Raw genomic sequence first — 21798 nt, forward strand, 5'->3', positions numbered from 1 at the left:
CTAAATAAAGGAAACAACCGAGAGCAGACAATATAAGCTTGCTGGCTCAGTGGCTGGCGTTCCTGTCCACGTCCCCAGGTTGTGGGTTCGAGTGCCCCCGACCTGTAACTTGTTTTTTTCATTTTTTCTTCTTTTGATTTGTTTTTTATTTTAACTTTTGTTATTTCCGTAGATTTCCTTTGCGTTATGTCTATTTTTTTTGCTATACATCTCTAAGTGCACACTTTGAGTTTCACTATTTCACAAACTGTATATTTTCCGTAGACTTTCCTTTGCGTTATGTCTTTTTTTTTCTATACATCTCTAAGTGCACACTTTGAGTTTCACTATTTCACAAACTGTATATTTTGCCTATACGTGAAATAGCAATACTAATTTTCACGTTTATTTTATTTTCTTGTGTCCTAATTTGTTAGAATCGCGCGTAAATTTTCATCCGTAATATTTTAGAATCACGCCTAAACTTTCACCTGCAATTTTTAAAATGGCGCATAAACTTTCCTCTGCAATTTCTATAATTACGCATAAAGTTTCACCTGCTATTTTTAGAACTGCGCATAACTTTCACCTGCAACTTTTAGAATCGCGCACAAAATTTCACCTGCAATTTTTAGAAACCGCGCACAAAATTTCACCTACAATTTTAAAACCGCGCATAAATTTTTACCTGCAATTTTTAAAATTTGATCGTTATTATTTTTGTTGCCTTTTCCTTTCTCCGTGGCGTTGGTTGTGCTGTGCGAGTGTGCTTTCGTCAGGATCGGTTATTTTTCAAAATTTCAAGTTTTTAGCACCGTTTTAAATTTTGTAACAATATACATGAGAATCATATAAGTGGGGACTGGATTTTATTTCTATAATAACGGATGTTTTTTACTGTGATTTCAAACTCTCTCACACACACAGAAACACACATAGACACGCGCGTGCGCGTACAGATGAGGACGTATGGTGCAAGCTGGCCGGACAGCCGGTCGAGTGAGAAATACGATTTCTTAGCCGACTGTGCTGTAGGCACTCCCTTATTTTTTCTTATTTATCAAACCAGTACTCCATATGGCATAAGAGCATCTTCAGCAGGAGCCGCTAAAACAAGGCCCCTAAACAGCCTTTAGGAGCTCTCCTCAAATTTTAGGGTCCAAAAAAATACTAACATCTTCAACAGTGGTCCCTAATTCACAGCCCCAAAATTCTTTAGGACATATGAGACCCACTTGTCAAAGACTCGTCTTTTATTCTTTTTTTTCTTTTTTCCCCTTTCTTCCTCAAGCCTTTCTTCCCCACGAGACGAACAAAGCAACGACCTACCTCTACGGTGGCCATCATGGGGACGCGGCGGGGACGAGACTGCGTGGTGCACGGGACGACGGATGGATGGGCTGGACGCCGGCGTGGGCAAAGGCTAGCAGAGGGGGGTGTCATGGCGGGGAGACCAGAGAGTCGGGGTGGAGGGGCGGCGCGGTCGTCGCTGCAACGATGGGGCTGCGGAGGCCGAGCGCGCAGGCAGGAGGCGGCGCGGTCGGGGGGGGGGGGGGGGGGGGCGGCCGCCGATGACGGGCCGGCGGCGAGGCGCGGGGCGGCGGTGGCGGCCGGCGACGTGCTATGTACAGAGAGAGGAGAGATGGGAGGCTGACGTCGCATGGAGAGGAGGGAATAGGGGCCTCCCTTGTGAGCCCTTGGGAATGGGGGCTTGGGAGGTGTTTCTAGGGCCTTCCTAGAATAGGGGCTCTAGTAGGGTCCCTGCTGAAGAATGTTTTTTGTCTCTGGCCCCTAAAAATGGGATAGGGGCCTTGATTAGGGGCCCTGCTAAAGATGCTCTAACTAGCTTAAAGTGGCCCATGAAACTTCCATGGTTAATTAGTTGGGCAGTTTTTTTCACATTTATATATGAGTAAATTTCACAAAACCACACATTTCAGGACAATCTTTTCACGCAGCCCCACTTTTGTTGTTTTGTCCGGAGAACCACAGTTTTCCGGTCACAATGTGACAACAAGCCCAGAATAACAAGTTTAGACAATTTGACACTTTCTTACATACCGGGCCCACCCGTCAGGTGTCCGACTCGACCTGTGCTTAAATATGATATTTAAATTCTTATATCCTGCTTAAATCACCTTGTTGTACTTGCTCTAAATAATCCCTCCATTTCGGTTTGCAAGGCCTATCTCAAAATTAAAATAACCAATGAGCACTAGCTAAGTGCAAGATTAATTAAGTATTAATGAAACATGAATTGCCACATTTCTCCTTCATGTATCGGTTGGCTCTAGATTGGGAACCAAAATTACAAAGAAATTCATGTATATCCATGTAATTAATTTTGCCCATAATTTCCAAAGCAAATGGTCTTACAAACTAAAAATTTAAGATTTTTAAGATATGCCTTATAAACTGAAAAGTAGGTAATAAGATTGATGCCCCAGTCTTGACCGGTAAATAAACTCAACAGACACATATGCAGAAATTAATGACTAGAAATCGCTCATATATAAATGGAGCTAGATCAGTTCACTACTACAAAACGGTCTATATGCAACGACACATCAGTAACGGATCCGGCGCGACCGTTACTGATGAACAGAGTGGGCTCTGTCCGTCCCCGCCCAGCCATACATCAGTGGCGGTCGCGCGAGGCGACCGCCACTGATGAACAATCATAGCTCGCGAGTTACATCACTGGCGGTCGGTTAAGAGCCGACCGCCACCGATGAACCATTCATCAGTAACTGCCGTCATAGCGCGACCGTTACTGATGTGCCCATGATTATCGTTAACGGTCGCCCGAACCCCGACCGACACTGATAATCGTCGCGGTTTAAATACGCTGGGCAAAGCCGCAGCTGGTCGCGCCGTGCGTCGTAACAGACCAGCTGCGGCCCCTTCTTCTCCGGCGACGATGAGGTGCTGTCCGACGGCGCCAGGGCCGCCGGCGAGCGCCCCAGGTTGCCCCTCCTCCCTCCCCCTTCCTCCTTCCCCACCCCCCCCCCCCGCGCCGGCGGCGCCGCCTTCTTGGCCGGCGGGCGGCCATGGCCGCCGAGCTCCGATTCTCGACCCCGAAGCTTCCCTCTCCCTCTTGATCTATCTCTCCCTCCCGATCTCTCTCACCGGCCTCCAATTTCTCTCCGAAGTTCCCCAATTTCAAATTTTTGAGCTCCGCGGCCGTCGGCCAAAATGCGGCCTCCTCGTCGTCGCCCGGAACTTCCCTCTCGCTTGCGAGCTCTCTCCCCCTCCCGATCTTTCTCGCCGGCCTCTAATTTCTCTCCGAATGTCTCTAATTTCAATTTTTTAGTTAGCTCCGGTTAATTAACACCTTAATCCCCTTGTCAATGATTAGGCTATTTATTTTGTTTTGTTTGTTTTCTTGGGTATTGTGTTGTAGATCGAAGGACCGTTCTTGGATGTACGCCAAGGAAAAAATCAATGCTCGATGGATAACCGGATGGACGGTCTTTTTTGGATTCACGAAAGGTGATATGGAACGAAAAGGACTTTTGATGATGCGTTGTCCATGTCGCAAATGTGGAAAGACATGCATGATGAAGCCTGAAGATGTTCAGATGCACGTGCTGGCATCGGGTTTTGTGAAAGGTTATTCTCGTTGAACTTGTCACGGGGAGAATGCGGTTGATGTCGGTAGCGGTAACAAAGATGATGATGTCCTGCGGTATGATCTGGCGAATGATTCCGAGTAAGAATCAAGGGTCGATGAGGAGGCTAATGTGGAAGGTGAAGGAGCTCCACGTGGCAGGATTGCCGAAATGCTAGATGACCCGTACCTACGGGACCAGCTGGAGGACCCCGAAGATGAGGCAGAGTCTGCTCAGTTCAAAAAATGTTGGAGGACGCAAGCACACCCTTATATGATGGAGCTGGTGAAGAAAACAACGTGCTCGAAGTGACGCTCGAACTTTTGAGGGTGAAGGCAGCATCATGCTGGTCAGACAAGAGCTTCACAAACTTGTTGAGTTACCTTGCTTCGATTTTTCCACAGCCAAACAAGTTGTCCAAGAGCACATATGAGACAAAAAATAATACATGCCCGCTCGGATTAGATTGCGTGAAACATCATTCATGTCCAAACGACTGCATGGTATACATTGGAGAGTACGAGAACCATGATAGCTGCCACATATGCGGTGCATCGAGATACAAGAAGAAAAATGTCAGAGCTGGCGAAGACGATGGGGAAGAAGTGATGAAGGGCAGGCCGGCAAAGACTGTCTGGTATCTTATGGCAGGTGGCCGAGTTGAGCGTAGGATGCAGAACGTTAAGGATGCGAGGTATCTCGTCTATCACGATCCGGTGCAGGCTGCATTCGATCCTGACGGGCACTACCGTGTGGAGGAAGCTGGGATGAAGTGAGATACATTTGTATTCTTTATATGATTTAAATGATGCAGCTTATATACATTTGTATGCTTTAAATGATGTGATGTGATGTGCAGTGATGTGATGCGGCTTTATATGTATTTTTCTGTGATGAGATACATTTTTGTGTGCTGTATATATTATTCTGTGTATTTCTTGTGTATTTTCTGTGGTTTTAATTATTTTTTTAAATACCGAAAATGAGGGACCGACACTGTTGCGGCGACCGTTAATGCTGTTTTTCGACCGTTAATAAGCTTTTCTGTAGTAGTGGTTCTTCAGTCGATGTGCGCCATTGTCAACCAACAAATCAACAAGCAACATCGGGCACATGTATATGTCAGTGTTTAGTGTCCCCGCAAGAAAGATAGCTAGCTAGCTGTACCGTGGGATTTGGAGGCTTCGTGAATATTTGCATTTCCATGCACGCCCTCGTTATAAAGAAGGCACGGCCATTCTGCTCGTGTTCTCTGGGTCAAACTTCGTTAGACGATTGGGGGGATCGCTAAGTTGGTTCTGAAACAGTTCGTATGAAGCCAATGATCGATCCGCAATTCATTGCTGTCCAGCGTGTTGACACTTTGAGTCTTTAAAGGCAAGGGCAGAGAAAATTAGGAGAGACGCCCGTCGGCATCATGATGAACCGGACGTGACTGATGTGCAGATGATTGAGGGAGCTCCAAATGACGCACTTGATTCGCAGGCGAGGAAGAAGACAATGTTTGCTTGCTCTCCTGCGCTCGTGCGACTTGACTGAAACTGACTTCACTCACGTGAAATTCGGCGGCCCTGAAAGCGTTCTTGCTGGCTGTAGGTGGCGAGCATGTTCAATCGTGTTCCTAACTTTAGATGCTTGTGAACTTGGGTTATTCCGTTATTATTTGATAGTGGAACTAGGCCATTTTGGTCACATGGAAAAGAAAATGCATGTAACATACCTGCTCCTAAACAAACAACAAGATGTATACAATACAATATTTTGACTGAAAACTGTAAGAAATATTCCGACACTATATAAATATATTAATAAAGAAAATATTTACAAGGGAAGGGGGAGCAGGGAGAGGATAATTACAAGGTGTTGAGCAAGCTCAACTTTAAGGAACAGAGGAAATAGAAACAAGCCAATCTAGGAGGAGGAGTCTATTGCTATCCGTGAGTCGCACAGACACGGTGAAGGTCTTCTTCAAAGTGTTTACGCCAGGCAACACGAGAAAGACGTTCCTTATCAAAAATAGACCTATTCCTAAGTTTCCAAATGTTCCAGCATGCCGTAACAAAGATTTCACTAGCATAATTTGTCGGAAGAATTTGTTTGGCATGAGCACACTTGTTGTAAAAGGAGCCGATAGGAAAAGAGCCCACTCAAATAGAGTCCCAGCAGGCAGTACTGAAGCTGCATCTGAAAAAGAGGTGGTCGTTGGTTTCCCTGACACCAAGGTTGCAGAGGGAACAGGATGTGTAGCCGTCAGGGTTACAATTTTTTCTATCCATGAGATCCCTAGTGTTGAGCCTGTCAATCGAAAGAAGCCAGCAAAATCCTTTGAGCTTAGGGATGCATCTATGTTTTCAAATCCAGGCATAAGAAGGAGAGCGGCTAGATTGTGCAAAGTGTTGAGCGTGGAAGTTTTTTGGGTGATAAATGCCATTGCCCCAGATGCTTAACCAAGTGTCATTATCTTCCTGATCAAGAGCAGCAGAGTGAAAAAGATTCAGAATTTGCTGAATCTCCCAAAGGGCCTCGGGGGAGACAGGTTGGGCAAGAAACTCCAAGGGATCCTGGACTTCAGCTAGGTGGTGCAATCTAATAGCCTTATTGATGGCAAATGAAAAAGCTCTAGGGCATTTGTCTCGCAGACAATCGCCCTCCCACTCATCATTCCGAAGGGAGATTGTCATTCCATTGCCAGGAAGACACTTAGCGGTGTCTTTGAAGACCGGAAGGAGGGAAAGAAGATCATGCCACCAGAAGGAACCTTTCGAGTCGTCTTGAGAGGGTACAGTTTCAGAATAGTGACTCTTTCAGATTAGGCTGACCCAAGGAGCATCGTGTTTACTGAAAAATTTGTAGAGAAATTTGACTAGCTGGGCTTCGTTATAGACTATGAGATCAAGGACACCGAGCCCACCATGTCTCCTGGGTTTACATACGTGTTCCCATGCAAGAAGTGCCTTACATTTGCCAGTAAATTCAGACTTATTACATAGAACAATTCTCCTTCTTTTATCAATGGCTTCAATAAACCCCTCTTGAGCTTTAATGATGCTGAGGGGGTAAGAAGGTAAGGCTGAAATGAATGACTTGACCACCTGCAGACGTCCTCCGAAGGAAAGATATGAGGAACAAACAGCCAACCGACGATCAATGCGATCAATAACAGGCATCAGGTCTTTGATTTTAGGTCTAGTGGTTTCAACTGGCAAGCCAAGGTAGGTAAAGGGGAAAGAACCCACTTTGCAGTTCAAAACCCCAGCAAGAAGACTAGCTTTGAGAGGGGAAGTGTTGATCGGTATAATGCAGGATTTAGCAAAGTTAACTCTAAGACCAGTGGATTGTGCGAAGGTCTCCAATAAAGCCTTGAGACAAAGAAGCTGTGAACTGGAGGCTTGCATGATCAAGAGCGTATCATCCGCATATTGAATTATGGGAAATTCCGAATCGCCATTGGGGATGGAAAAAAAAAGGAGATGCATGCAGAAAGCCTTGTTGATAATTGCCTGAAGCAAATCTGCAGCCAAGACGAAAAGAAGGGGAGAGAGGGGATCTCCTTGTCTGACATCCTGCAGTGGAAGAATTTTCCAGGAACGCCATTGAGAAGAACAGCCGATGTTCCTGAACTGAGAATGTTGTCGATCCAATCTATCCATTTTTTGTCAAAACCCAAATTCTCAAGCATGAGAAGAATGGCAGAGTGATCAATTAGGTCAAAGTCTTTCTCAAAATCTAATTTAATCACAACAATTTCCCTCCTAGAATGCTTGCATTGATGAAGATATTCCGGAGTCCAAGCCAGGCAGTCCTGTATGGTTCGTGACTTGAGAAAACCATATTGGCTTTTGTGGATGAGCTTCAGAATCACTTTTTGGAGCCTATTGGCCAGGATCTTGGTGATCAATTTAAGACAGGAGTTGAGCAAAGAAATAGGCCTGAAGTCATTGACCGTCTGTGGGGCAGTAATTTTGAGAATGAGCGTGATGAAAGAAGAATTCAAGCAAGCTAGATCCACATTATGAGAGCAAAAGTTGTTGCAGAGACAAATTATATCCCCTTTGATGATATCCCAACATTTTTTGAAGAATAAACCATTAAAGCCATCTGGCCCTGGTGCTCTATCCGAAGGCATGTCCTTGACAGCATTTTCAATTTCAGTTTGAGCGAAAGGGGTTGAAAGGAGAGAAAGATCCGCATCATGCGAGGTGATTAAATCTTCACGATTACGTGATTCGTTAATCAAATGAAACGATTACGGTTTGAGCATGCACATGCCAATCTCCAACCATGAATTTCAGTACATCAAAATAGAACTGGAGGACCATGTGTACATGTTCATATTATTTATTCAGTGCTGGCCAGGTAGGTACATGTAATACTTGCTGAATTAATATTTTATTTTCTTGGTCTCCCATCACTCCATTAGCTCTCGTCTGCAATTTTCTATAAGAAAGTTTCTAAAAAAACAGTTTTGGAGTTATATGTCTATATGCAGATAGAGCACTCGCCGGAAAAGAGAGCAGAGGACTAGAGGAGGCTTTATTTGGCCTAAATGTTGTGTCTGCTTCAGGTAGAGGACTAGCGCATTGGTTGCTGGGATGTATGCATCGAGACACAACTTCGCGAGTGTAAGGCTGTAGGGACATTGACGGATTCGAAAAGCCTCGTTTATCTTTGGAGCACTCTTCCTAGCCAGAGAGAAATTCAAATACCCTGAGAGACACCAACAAACCTCACTGAGGTGAAACGACTACTCACCGACTGGCTCTACATGCCAGCTCTCATCCACAAGACGAATTCCGCCGCAATCTTGCGTGATATGCCTGCTGAGCTGAACTTGCCCTTCCTCTACAAAAATTAATACATTTTCAAGACAAGCTGAGCACCTGAATGCATGTTAACTAGCTTGATTCACTTTCACTGACTCATCAAAAAACATTGTTGTGCATGACTAGACATGTTTGTACCTGCTGACTTTGATAACGCGCAACAGCTTAGAGCAAGTGGACAGGGACTTTTTTACTCACAAATGGGTGGCGGTCCAGTCTATGAATTGAGATCAATAAAAGCTCAGTTTAGAGCAACTAGATATTCTTTGGTTGTATATAACTTTGATATCAATAAAAGTTTCCATTTAAAATTAAAAAAAAATCATGTTTGTACAGGCTGTTTCAAGAAAACTGGACATTTTTTTACGGAAGAAAAGGGAAAAACTGAACAATGATCCTGTGATTTGGATGTGCAGTCTATGGCATTAATTATGAGATATTCGAACAATTAAAGCAATTGAAATCTTGGAGCAATGACTTTTGAATTTTGATCGATACACAATGTATTCACATGCCATGTCAATTTGAGTTCTCTTAACGTTGCAGCCCACGCACTTTGTGACAGTATATTAATTACATATGTACCATTGATGCCCAAGTAGCTGTCTCGGTCGGTAAATAAACACAACAGGCACGTATGCAGAAATTACTGACTAGAAATCAACCTACATATATATGGAGCTAGATCAGTTCAGTCGTGGACGCCATTGTCGGCCAACACAACTCAACAAGAGCAACATCTGGCACGTTCATGTCGGTCTTTAGTCTCGCAGCAAGGAAGATAGCTGGCTAGTTGCTCCGTGGGATTTGGAGTCTTCAGGAATATTTGCATTTCCATGCGCACCCTCGTTGTAAGGCGGAGCCAACCATGCGGCTTGCGCCGTGAAAATCAAACTTCCACGGATGATACTTCAGCGGACAACTGAATGCTTCTAAGACAATACTTGACTATGTGAGTTTTGTCTAGATATCGACCAAGCCCAGCCATCCAAGTTACGTCGGCTTCCCTTCTTCTTTGGATTATTACGGATAATCCAAACTGATATATAGTCCTAGTTGAGTCTAAAGATGGTTTCTTAATTTTTGGAGGATAATCAGAGTTGATTACGTGACTTGTTTATTTAGTCAAGTTGCAGTCGAGCTTCCTTTGTTTGCTGACCCTCCCTTATTCAAGTTATGTGTGTATAAATACACATATATCTGCTATATAATTAACAAGATTGTGAGAACTGAGAAGGAAATAAAGATAAAAGAGAAGCACACCACGTGTCCTTGACCAAACCGACTGACTGTGTGTGCACGTATTTCTTGATCTGATCGATCTTGAGGCCAAAGCTAACAGCGACAACTGTAGTTTTTTTCTTCTTTTTATTCTCTACAGGAAACACCAGAACTTAATTTCTCTGGTTAGCGCGTTTTACAATTAATGCTTGGGGATGCTAAGCGTGCAGATCGAGAGTAGGTATATATGGATCAAAGTGAGCGGGATACAGAGGGCAATTAAAAGCTTGCACCCAAATGCCAATCAGAGTCTTGATCAGAAGTACTCCTGATCCAGGTTTTCTCGAAAACTTTTTCTGGACCAAGTCCGGATCTCCGAATGCATGCATCCAGAGCGAGAGTCTTAGAGCAAATATTGAGGGTAATTTCGTTACGAATAGAGCCATGGATATGATACCCTGTTATTACATCTTAGTTGTCCGTATCATATGCAACAATTATGCTTATTTTGCAGGTAAATAGCAAATCATCAGTACATATAGAATGCTATACCAGCATGTTATCAATCTGGATACAGACACCTGCAGCTAGGCCAGTTTGGAGAAAAAACAAGCCACGCAATTAAGAGGGTTCACAATAAACTGTTTCTGCTCCATTTTCATGGGCACGGCGGACGTTCGCACCTCTTTCCTCCGTCCGTGTCTGGACAATCTTTCAGAACGCCCTTCGGATCATAGGTACCTGCAGGATCAGAAAAGACAAATGAGAATGCATGGCAATTCGTGTGCCGGCAGGATCATCTCTTGTCGCCACATCTACCGTAGCACAACGCACTTGAAAGGGATTAAATGTGTTTCACTTGGTGTAGAACGCATTTGAAAGGGATCGAAGGTGTTTCACTTGGTGCACTAGCTACTTCATGTCCTATTTGATTGTAGCTTTGCGCAGCGATCTTGGTCTTTTCTTTTCATCACATAGTCTGCCCATCGGTTATCTCAAACCCTTCGGTAAACTTACACCAACTTTGTAGAGACATACTTCATGAGAGGCTTGCATATTGTGTCTAGCCTAATGGTTAGGGGTCTTTGTGAAACACTGAGGTCTTGGGTTCGACTTTTGGGGGTAGCGAATTTCAAGTTGAGTTTAAAAAAAACCTTCTCGTTTGTGTGAGAACTTATTCTTCTTATAAAAATACCCGGGGCTGTCTTCCCCGCGTGTCCTGATTATATTTATATATATATCTATGCTTTGGAACATTTGGAACTTGTAAGGAGAGCAATGGATTTTATCTTTGAGGCCAAAATTCCTTGTTTGTCTAGATGGGTCGTCTCCTTGGATTAGAACTCAGGTTAGACAGCCTCTTTTAGACTGGTCACCTTTTCTTTCATAATAATAGATAAAAAAATACCACAAGGCTTCACCTAATGTTGCCCATCAAAAGAAAAACACAACAATTGGAATTTTTCGACGATACTTTCCCCATGGTTAGTTGGCAAACCTGAGCCTGCCGGTGTCTGGTTCCCTTTACTTTCCATTTAGTTTCAGTTAAACAAACATGATTTGGATGTTCTTTCAAACATTAAAAAGAAGCATGCACGAATAAGAAAAGGATCATACTCTATCACTTACAACCACGACGAACGAGGGTGCTATTGCCGGAGGTGAGAATCAGGACCAAATGAATCACCAGCAATATGGTTGGGAGGAAGTAGAGTCTTGTCATCTTCGTCATGCTTCCAGGACCAGAAATACAAACCACCAGTGTGCAACCAAGTAAACCTTTCAGTCTTACACGTTTATATATATGACTGATGCCGCTTTCATTTATGGTGCAAGTGTTGAAAAGCAATGACCACCGGACTGGGTCGCATGAATAAAGCTGTGGCGTCCCAGTGCTGTCTTTCTCCAGGGAAAACAACAGTTGGTCCTGAGCATTAACTAATGTTCAAGCTACGTCCCATTTCTATAGGAATCGCGTGAGAATACTTAGAAAGTTCCGTACCTGATATTTAGTAAGTTCCATACTCCTGCATTTTTCACATATATTTGCAGATTAAGCGAGACCTGCATATTGAGTGAACCTTTAAAGATCCCATGAACGATCTGCAGGCCTTTTGTTGACTGAAAACTGTAGACCATCTGCAGGCCTTTGCCGAAGGTTAATCCTTTAATTCAAGTTTCACTGATAATTTTACTGAGTTAAGAACAGATGAGCAAAAATATTCTGAACTTGACGAAAATGCCACCAGGGGTAGGAGTAACTCAAAAGTAAATGTAACTAAAGAGCTACCAGCTTAGGAAAAGTCCTTGCCTTGAATAAGAGGCTAATACTTCCTTCCAAAAAAGTGAGGTTACTGACCATGTGATGGACTGACCTGGGGTCTTTCAACCTCACTATGTGCCCAACACGAGCTCTTCCAGTGTTAGTCACATTTGGCTAACCACCACTGATGACTAGTCAAAATTAACGTCCATTGGAGATCTGAAAAGAAGAGCAACGTGTTGGAGTGCCACTACATATTGCTGCATTCATCTCACATCCCTAGGAAAATCTGGAGGTCTATAATCCTATAATTTTTAAGCACTGTTTCAAAGGAAATACACTGTACACCCACAAAAAAAATTACACTCTCGATCTTCCAAGGGACAGTTGATCTTGAATAGTTTGTCGGTGTTTGGCGGTATTTTCTGTCTTGTAAAAGAAGAAAAACTCTATTTTTAGTGGCAGCTTCAACCTGCACCTCATATGTTATCGTATACAAAATGACTTGCAACATATGAATAATGGTTTTAAAGAAAAGGACAAAAGGTGGGGTTTTATTTCCATTATCATACCTAAGTTTTGAAACGGTAATGGTCCTCTAGAACACCCTATGGTATAAAGTATAAGTCGATATCTTGCAACATCTGCATCTTAAATGAATGAATATCGACATGGAGGAGTCAATGGAGACTAAGAGTATACTTGGTTGCCCACATCCCTCATGCAAACCGGAGACTAATTTTACTTCATGAGGAAAACTCAGCCTCCAATAAGTGTTGACTGAGACAACTGTTTACTAACATTTGCCCGAGGACATCTTCAAAATCGTTGTAGCTGCCCCGTCTTTCACGGAAAACAATTCAAGTGGATGTTGACAGGCTTGAACCACACTGCATACTACTAAGAACAAGTGGGAGCCCACAAAGATGTTGACAGGCTCGTATCCTTGTACTATTGCATAACGCACCTACACAATTATGTAAACATATGTCATAAACTTCATTATCCTTTATAGCTGGAAAGCATGGTGCCTAACTGCCTATTTAGAATGCAACCACGTTTTGGTGGGCAAAAGATCATGAACATACCAAAGCAGCTTAGCACATGTGCATCTGTGCCGAGAAGAGAGATGCAAGTGTCAAATTCGGAATAGAGTTTACCAGACATTTAAACTTGCAAATCATGAGCCGTATTGAAAGTTCTCGTCAAATTTACCAAGATAGGCTATAAGTTTGTTGAATTCTGATTCCAGATAAAATTTGGAGAGTCCGACATATTTGGGGCCATTAGATTTCAGGCTTTATCCAATTTATTCTGATTTGGATTCTAAGAACTTATTCAGAGGCTCTTCATTCCAACAAATTCCCATCTCTACCCGCACAAATAAATTCCTATCTCCGCTCACACAAAATAGAATTTGTTGAAATGTTCAGTTGCTAACTCCTGATTCTGAATTTCTCGAAAATCACTTCTATCCTGTTGAAAGGTTAGTTGTTAATTCAAAGAATTGATGACCATCACAAAAGCAGTTATGTCCAGACATAGCACCCTAATTGGTTCCTTCTAATCACCAGCAATATACATACATAGCTCTCTGACATCACACAAACAATTATGCCCAGTGCAAGTATAAAATCATGCAATTTTGTACTCCCTCATATCCTAAATTCTTGTCGTGGTTTTAGTTCAAATTTGCACTAAAACAACGACGAGAATTTAGGATCAGAGGGAGTGCATGAGTTTCAGATTACAATATTTTGTAACAATGTGCATAAAAGTAAGCGTCATACACAGGTCAATTAAAAGCCTGCATCCAAATGCCGATCAGAGTCTTGATCAGAAGTACTCCTGCCCAGAACGTGATCCAGGATGCTGTAAATTCATCCTATCAATCTGGATATGGTACCCTGTCATTAGAACTTAGTTGTACATATGCAACAATTTTGCTTATTTTGCCGGTAAAGAGCAGATCATGAGTACATATAGGATGATATCACACCATCTTTCAATCTGGAGTAACACGGTTCACAATAAATTGTGTCAACTCCATTTTCATGGCGCATCTTCAACATGGCGGACGCTCACACCTCTTTCCTGGATCCGTGTCTGGACAATATATTATGTTGCCACGAGGGTCATAAGTGCCTGCAGTATCAGAAAAGGCAAATGAGGACGGCAATTCGTGTGTAATTCATCTCTACCTCCATATCTACCGTGACACAACGCATTGAAATGGATCAAAGGTGTTTCGTCTCCTTAAATAGGACAACATTCTGCTGCTGCTCTCTCATTAGGTTAAAACTCAGGTATTTAAGTGCTCTAATTGTGCGAGCTGTTCGATACTTTCTTGCATGGTTAGCTGTAAAACCTGGGCCAGCCAGTTTCTTGTTACCTTTAATTTCCATTCGGTTTCAGTTTAACAAACTTGATTTCATTAACGAAATCAGGAACTGGAAATCCTTTTATGGAAAAGAAAAATTTATACGCAGGGATAAAGGTTATATTACTTACAACCAAGACGGGTGCCAGACGTGAGAATCAGGATCAAATGGATCACCAGCAATATGGTTGGAAGAAAGTAGAGTCTTGTCATCGTCGCCTGAGCACTTCTTCATGCCTCAGGGACAAAAAGTACCACTACTACTTACATATGTAGCAGGTTCAAATACATGCGTGCAACCTAACCCATTGACTGGGGCATTGAGCTTGACTTGTGTGCAGCACCATGGCGTTCTACAGGATCATCGAAAGGTAAATAATCCTCGCTTCAACAAGAAGCTATTGACCGGACTGGGTCGATATATGACTGATGTCGCTTTCAATTATGGTGCAGAGTGTTCTACAGGAACATTAAAAAGGAAATAGTACTTGCCTTCAACAAGAAGCTATTAACCGGACAGGGTTGCATGATAAACCATTGGTGTCCCAGTGCTGTCCTCCAACGAAAAAAACATTTGATCCATGGTTATTGTAACTCCGTGGAATTGGCCAATATGACAGTGAGTCGCTACAAAATTAGTTTACAAGAATAATTAGCTCAGGAAAAGTTCTTGCCTCCAATAAAGAGGCTATTGACCGAGTGAACTGACCTGGAGTCAACCTCCCGGTGCCCTGCAACCTGAGCACTTCCAGATGAAGTCATTTTGGCTGACCACGACTAGTCAAAATGTCCAGGTGCATTTTCCAAAAGCAGAGCATTGTAGCGGAATGGAACTACATATTGCTGAATGTCGTGCTCTAATTTCCATTCGCAAATATCAAAGTGTTTTAACCCTGGTTCAAGAGAAGCACTCTCTTTAGTTCTGATGTGGAACTTGTATGCTTAATATATGACAGTTTATACGGTACCCAATACTCCATTAGCCCTAAATAGAGTAGTATTAGGGAAGGGTATTATGGTATTTTCACATTAGTACAAAAATAAAACCATAATTAATAATTACTCTGTTCAATCCCCAATCCTGTACTCGATCCCTTCTGTGTCACCATCCAGGGAGAAGATGCACCAGATTTTGATGCTTGTGTGTGCACTGATCAACTCTGGCGAGGCCCCATCCATGGATCAGTGCGTTGGAGAAAGCAATAGCACCGTCGCATCTTCGATCCGAGGGAGCCAGCGATTTATGGAAATCTGCCTGAGATTGCTCAAGAACCAGGGACTCCACAACGGGATAGCCGACGGGGAGGACAAGGCTACGGCGAGCTCCGCAAAGAAAAGGATATGGGGAAGCCAAGGACACTGGACTTGAATTTCCATAATCACACCTAACTCCTGAAAGGAACATGATCCACTAGAGCACCATGGTACAAGTCAATGTCAATGCTATTTAACATATGTAGCACAAATGAAATTGGCATCAGTCATATGTACATGAATATTGACGTGGAAAGTGAAAGGAGGCGCTCATGTTGGATGGACAGGAAACTAATTTTACTTCATGAGGAAAACTGAGGCTCCAATTAATGCTGACTGAGAGGGCCGATGACTAATTTTGCGCTACACATCTTCCAAGTTGAAGTGCATGCCTGGTCTTTCATGCAAAACTATTCAAGTGGATGTTGACAGGCTTGCACCACACTTCTTATTAAGAACCAGTAGGCCTGACTGCCTATATAAGATGCAACGGTGTTCTGGTCGGCAAAGATCATAGATAGACCAAAGCAGCTCAACAAATGTGCAGAGAAGAGAGATGTCTCATGTAGCAACCAGCAAGCTCTACCTGTCACCCCTGCTTCTCTTAATCCGCTTTTATTTCCTGACCCAACTTCCCTATTCCTTTTCCACATCAACTTCAGCCCATAATGAAACAGAAGCTGATCAGCAAGCCCTCCTCTGCCTCAAGTCCCAACTCCATGACCCTTCGGGAGCATTAGCCTCATGGCGAAATATGTCGTCTTCCACACACTGCGATTGGCGTGGGGTGACATGCAGCACACACAATGCATCTCTTGTCATAGCACTAAACCTTGAATCAGTAAATATTGTTGGCCAAATATTTCCTTGCATTGCTGACCTCACTTTCCTCACTAGGATCCACATGCCCAACAATCAACTTGGCGGCCAAATTTCTCCTATGATCAGCCGCTTAACCCGGCTAAGATACCTCAACCTCAGCATGAATTCACTTCATGGTGAGATACCAGAGACAATATCCTCATGCTCCCATCTCGAGATCGTCGACCTATATAGCAACTCTCTCGAAGGTGAGATCCCTACAGGTCTTGCTCAGTGTTCATCCCTTAAGCAAATTATCCTGAGCAGTAATAATATTGAAGGAAGTATCCCATCGCAGTTCAGTTCACTTGCCAACCTTTCTGCACTATTCATAAATAGCAATAAGCTCACTGGTACCATTCCTCAACTTTTGGGGAGTACCAAGCGTCTCACATGGGTGAGTCTACGGAATAATAGTCTCCGTGGAGGAATACCCCCTGCTCTATTCCATAGCACATCCCTGTCTTACATAGACCTCTCATATAATTACCTTTCTGGGTCCATTCCTTCTATCCCACAGATATCCTCACCACTGGAATACCTTATGTTAACCCAAAACAACCTCTCAGGAGAGATTCCTACCTCGATTGGCAACCTTTCCTCCCTATCTATGCTCTTGATTGCTCAGAACAAGTTACAAGGAAGAATTCCAGAGAGCATAAGTAAAATTGCCAAGTTGCAAAGATTAGACCTGAGTTATAATAACTTGGCGGGCATTGTTCCAGCAGCACTTTATACAATCTCTTCTCTTACTTATCTTGGTCTTGGTGCCAACAAATTCGGTGGCCAACTTCCCACCAATATCGGCAATGCCCTTCCAAACATCAAAAAATTGATACTGGAAGGGAACCAATTCGAAGGGCCAATTCCTCCTTCACTGGCTAATGCTTCAAACCTCCAGGTTCTAAATCTTCGTAGCAACTCATTTAGTGGTGTCATTCCATCACTGGGATCTCTGTCCATGTTGAGTTACCTAGATCTCGGTGCAAACAGGCTTATGGCTGGAGACTGGAGCTTCTTGTCCTCTCTAACAAACTGCACCCTGTTACAAAAATTATGGTTGGATAGAAACATCCTCCAAGGAATAATGCCAACTTCTGTTACCAATCTTTCAAAAACCTTGGAGGTATTGATCCTCATAGATAACCAGTTGAGTGGTAGTATACCTCTGGAGTTAGGAAAACTAACAAGCCTCACTGTCCTTGAAATGGATATGAATTTCTTTTCCGGGCATATTCCTGAGACATTAGGAAATCTTCGGAACTTGTCCATCCTAGGCTTATCCCGCAATAACCTTTCTGGAGAAATCCCAACATCAATTGGACAACTGAAGAAGCTCACTAAAATTTATTTTGAGGAAAATGAATTGACTGGAAACATACCTACAAGTTTAGCAAGTTGCAAATCCTTAGTGAGACTAAACCTTTCTAGCAATAACTTCAATGGAAGCATCCCAGCTGAGCTCTTTTCCATTTTGACACTTTCTGAAGCTCTAGACTTATCCTATAACCAAATCACTGGGCACATACCATTGGAGATTGGCCGATTAAATAATCTAAATTCACTTAACATTTCCAACAACCAATTATCAGGTGAGATTCCCTCCTCAATTGGCCAGTGCCTCGTTCTGGAGTCTCTCCACTTGGAGGCAAATGTTTTACAAGGAAGCATCCCAGGATCTCTCATCAACTTAAGAGGCATCAATATGATGGATCTTTCGCAAAACAACATCTCTGGTACAATACCACAATTTTTCACGTCTTTGAGCTCTTTACAAATTCTCAATATATCGTTCAATGATCTTGAGGGACAGATCCCTGAAGGTGGCATCTTTGCCAATTCAAGTATCGTATTCATCCAAGGAAACAACAAGTTGTGTGCCAGTTCTCCTATGCTACAAGTACCCCTTTGCGCAACATCACCTTCAAAACGGAAGACAGGCTACACTGTGACTGTAGTGGTTCCACTTGCTACGATTGTTCTTGTTACCTTGGCATGTGTTGCTGCTATTGCGCGAGCGAAGAGAAGTCAAGAAAAAAGACTCTTGAACCAACCATTCAAGCAGTTCAAGAATTTTTCATACGAGGATTTATTTAAGGCAACAGGTGGTTTTCCTTCAACAAGTCTTGTCGGTTCAGGGGGCCTTGGATTCGTATACAGGGGTCAAATCTTGTCAGAACCATACACAATTGCCATTAAAGTGTTCAGACTTGACCAATTTGGAGCACCAAAGAACTTCCGTGCTGAATGTGATGCATTGCGAAGCATTCGTCACCGAAATCTTATAAGGGTGATTAGTTCATGCTCAACCATTGACACAAAAGGAGATGAATTCAAAGCACTTATTCTCGAGTACATGGATAATGGTAACCTTGACAGTTGGCTTCATCCAAAAGGGTACAACCATAGCCCAAAAACAGCATTGAGTTTAGGGTCAAGAATAACAATAGCTGTGGACATAGCTGCTGCATTGGAGTATCTTCATAATCAATGCACTCCTCCTTTGGTTCATTGTGATCTGAAACCAAGCAATGTCCTTTTGAATGATGAAATGGTGGCATGTCTTAGTGACTTTGGGCTTGCAAAGTTTCTTTACAGTGACTCTTCAACAACATTTAGTGACTCATCAAGCATAGTAGGACCAAGAGGGTCAGTCGGATACATTGCACCAGGTGAGTGTCTTATTCTTATATTCTTCGCATCTCATGTATCATATTATTTACCACCTAAACAATTTAGTCACGCTTCAATCAATTAAAATAGAGTTCTTAGCATTTTTTTCTTAATATTGCAGAGTATGGCATGGGGTGCAAAATCTCAGTTGAGTCTGATGTGTATAGCTATGGAGTTATTCTTCTAGAGATGATCACAGGAAAGCATCCGACTGATGAGATGTTTAAGGATAGTATGAATCTTCACAAGTTTGTGGAAGCAGCACTGCCACAAAAAATTGGTGATGTCTGCGATCCCAGGCTCAACACATATGATGAATTTCAAGGAGAAAATCATGAAATGGTCCAAGAACAACATTTTGTTATACAGCTGGCTCAAGTTGGTCTAAAGTGCTCTGAGGCATCACCGAAGGATCGACCGACAATGGAGACTGTTTATGCAGAACTTGTCACCACCAAAGAGAAGTATCAGTGTTCACATTTGACGAAATAGATAAACATTGTTGTAACTCACTTCTACTACAGTAATGGGGTTGCAAGATGCAGCCTCTACATGTCTTTGTTTTAGAACGATCTTATTATCTTATTTAACTTCCAACAGTAATAAGAAATTTGTATTCGATACATTTTCTGTAAAGACTAAACGGGGGGCACATGGAACTACGAATAAAGGGTCCCTGTGAAATATAAGATTATCCTATTCTAGTGCCATTGCCAAGTTCTCAGGCACTGCGAGTTGGCTGGAGACCCCCCCTCCCGCTATTGTACCCTTTCTCATCCGGGATGTAAACCTTTTTGCTAGTTAATGAAAGGAGTTTTTATGGTTAAAAAAAAACATCTATACTATAATTTGTAAATGCATTTGAGTTGGCCTATTTTTTTTAACAAAATCCTTAACTGAAATTCATAACATTGGGTAATTATCATCGTTGTAAAAAAATCCCAGTAACTACTGGATGTTCGGCTAGATTAAATTTCCTAATAGCCCTAGACTTACCATTTACAAAAATCTTATTCTACGAACTATCCCCGAATATATCCAATTAATCTCCCAAATCGTTGCAACTCTCGGGATCTTCAGTTCACTTACCAACAAAATTGCCCCTCCACCGGTCTCGCCGTCCCGGGCTCTGCCTCGCCGCCGCGAGGCCCTTCCACCACCGGCTGCGCCCTCAGCCGCCGTCGCCGGTCTGCAGCTCCCGGCTGTGGCCGTGCTCCTCCCCCGCTCGTCCTCGTGGCCGCCCCACCATGGAGATCCCTGCGCGGCTCCTCCTCGTTCGTCGTCGTGGTCGGATCTGCGCCACCGCGGCTCCTATCTGCCGGGCGACCGTGATCCTCCGTGCGCGCCGTCGTGCCGCCGCCCTCGACCGGGCCGAGCCCGCCTGTGCCTTCGGCCGACCCCACCCGCCCGCCATGGCCTCGGCTTGGCTTGCCCCCAATTGTTGGGGAAAAAGATGAGAGGATAAAATTACTCGCCCAAAAAAAAGATAAAATTGGCCCACTGACAAGTGGGTCCCAATTGTCAGTGTAATAAGAGAAAATAAATAGGGACCGAGATATAAGGGCTAGTGTTGAAGAGAAAGATGAAATAGGAGATAATTTTTTTAGGGAGAAACCTCTAAACAGGATTTAGGACTTTGTTTTAGGTGCTACTGCTGAAAATGCTCTTATATATCTACGATGAATATAACGGTTCATTATTTTTTCATTGGCTTGTACCTTTGATGATTCTCTTGCTCCCGCTCTCACGATGGATTTATCTGATATGTGAGCGAGAGTGAGCAAGTAAGCAAGCAGAGAGAAACCATTTCCGGCCGGTCTGTGTTTTGCTAGTCCTAACTTGGGTTGTCTTGTGCGTGGGCATGGTCGGTGGCGGACTGTTGAGGCTGTCGAGCGGTTCGGTTCGTGCAGAACGACGAGGAGGTGACGGTGCACAACATTCGCAAGAAGGCATTGCCCGCATCATCCCAGCAGACCTCCCAGGTACAATACGACGATCCAATTCCGTCCACGCTCACAACATATGCCGATGAATTATTTATCGATTCAATTACATCATGTATTTGTGCGTGCAGGCAACGAGGCGCACGGGGAAAAGTTCTTCTTCAGCCGGGCGGTGCCGCGGTGCGGGCGCAGGCCCCGTGGGGTGGCACCCGGCGTGTGGAAGGCGTCCGGGAACGAGGAGGTCGTGGTCGTCTCGCCGCAGCTCGTGCCCATGGCCCTAAAGCAGACACTAGTTTTCTTCTCCGTCGACGGCGGCGGCGCTGCCGCCGCGCGCACCCAATGGGCCATGAACGAGTACGGCCCCACCCCGCCATGGCCACCGCAGCAGCCTACAACGGCAAGGCTGTGGAGGAGTGGGTTGTCTGCCGCGTGTTCCAGAAGGCCACGTGAGCTCAACGCAGGCGCGGACTATCGTCCCCGGTCTCGTCCTGCGTGACCGAGGAATCAGGAGATGACAATGAAGAAGAAGAGATGGCTAGTTCTAACTAGCCGAGGATTTTTCTTTTTCTAATCCGTCTTTCTTTCCTTAGATCGTTAGTTGTGCAGCCAATGTTGTTCGATCTGGTAGCTCTAGGTAGGAATAAGATCCCCAATGCATGGGAACGCAGCAAGAGATTGATTGAGCTTTGTAGAACAAAACATGAAACATCAATTCTGCGATCTCTGTCTTGTGGCAGCCAATAATTAAGTATGAGGAGAGATCTCCAAGTTGATTGGTTCATGTTTTGTT

General features: G+C 43.6%; 2 protein-coding genes and 2 long non-coding RNA genes across 6 annotated transcripts; 1 reads left to right on the forward strand and 3 right to left on the reverse strand.

Moving 5' to 3' along the window:
- Nucleotides 1–10037: 10037 nt before the first annotated feature.
- Nucleotides 10038–11672, reverse strand: LOC100826904. Its single transcript, XM_024462867.1, has 3 exons — nt 11637–11672; nt 11264–11561; nt 10038–10375 (listed from the first exon to the last, which is right to left on the reverse strand). The coding sequence occupies exons 1-3, from the start codon at nt 11655–11657 to the stop codon at nt 10293–10295; spliced, it is 402 nt and encodes a 133-aa protein (XP_024318635.1). The 5' UTR covers nt 11658–11672; the 3' UTR covers nt 10038–10292.
- A 1754-nt stretch (nt 11673–13426) lies between these two features.
- On the reverse strand, nt 13427–14629 carry LOC106866859. The gene is made up of 2 exons (XR_001407914.2): nt 14409–14629; nt 13427–14042 (listed from the first exon to the last, which is right to left on the reverse strand). It is a non-coding gene; the product is annotated as an uncharacterized LOC106866859 (long non-coding RNA).
- A 135-nt stretch (nt 14630–14764) lies between these two features.
- On the reverse strand, nt 14765–20522 carry LOC106866860. The gene is made up of 3 exons (XR_001407915.2): nt 20155–20522; nt 14987–15170; nt 14765–14904 (listed from the first exon to the last, which is right to left on the reverse strand). It is a non-coding gene; the product is annotated as an uncharacterized LOC106866860 (long non-coding RNA).
- LOC100835659 (probable LRR receptor-like serine/threonine-protein kinase At3g47570) lies at nt 16009–19775 on the forward strand. Of its 3 annotated transcripts, XM_024463485.1 has the most exons (3): nt 16378–16601; nt 18206–19064; nt 19187–19775. In XM_024463485.1, exons 1-3 carry the CDS (start codon nt 16527–16529, stop codon nt 19555–19557), a joined length of 1305 nt encoding a protein of 434 aa, XP_024319253.1. In that variant the 5' UTR covers nt 16378–16526; the 3' UTR covers nt 19558–19775. The 3 variants fall into 3 exon arrangements, with proteins under 3 accessions (XP_010237523.2, XP_024319252.1, XP_024319253.1); XM_010239221.3 differs by having other exon boundaries at nt 16009–19064; XM_024463484.1 differs by lacking the exon at nt 19187–19775 and having other exon boundaries at nt 16009–18128; nt 18206–18348.
- Nucleotides 20523–21798: the final 1276 nt, after the last annotated feature.

Source organism: Brachypodium distachyon, chromosome 4 (assembly GCF_000005505.3).
Source record: "Brachypodium distachyon strain Bd21 chromosome 4, Brachypodium_distachyon_v3.0, whole genome shotgun sequence".
In the NCBI taxonomy this organism is placed as follows: Eukaryota; Viridiplantae; Streptophyta; class Magnoliopsida; order Poales; family Poaceae; genus Brachypodium; species Brachypodium distachyon.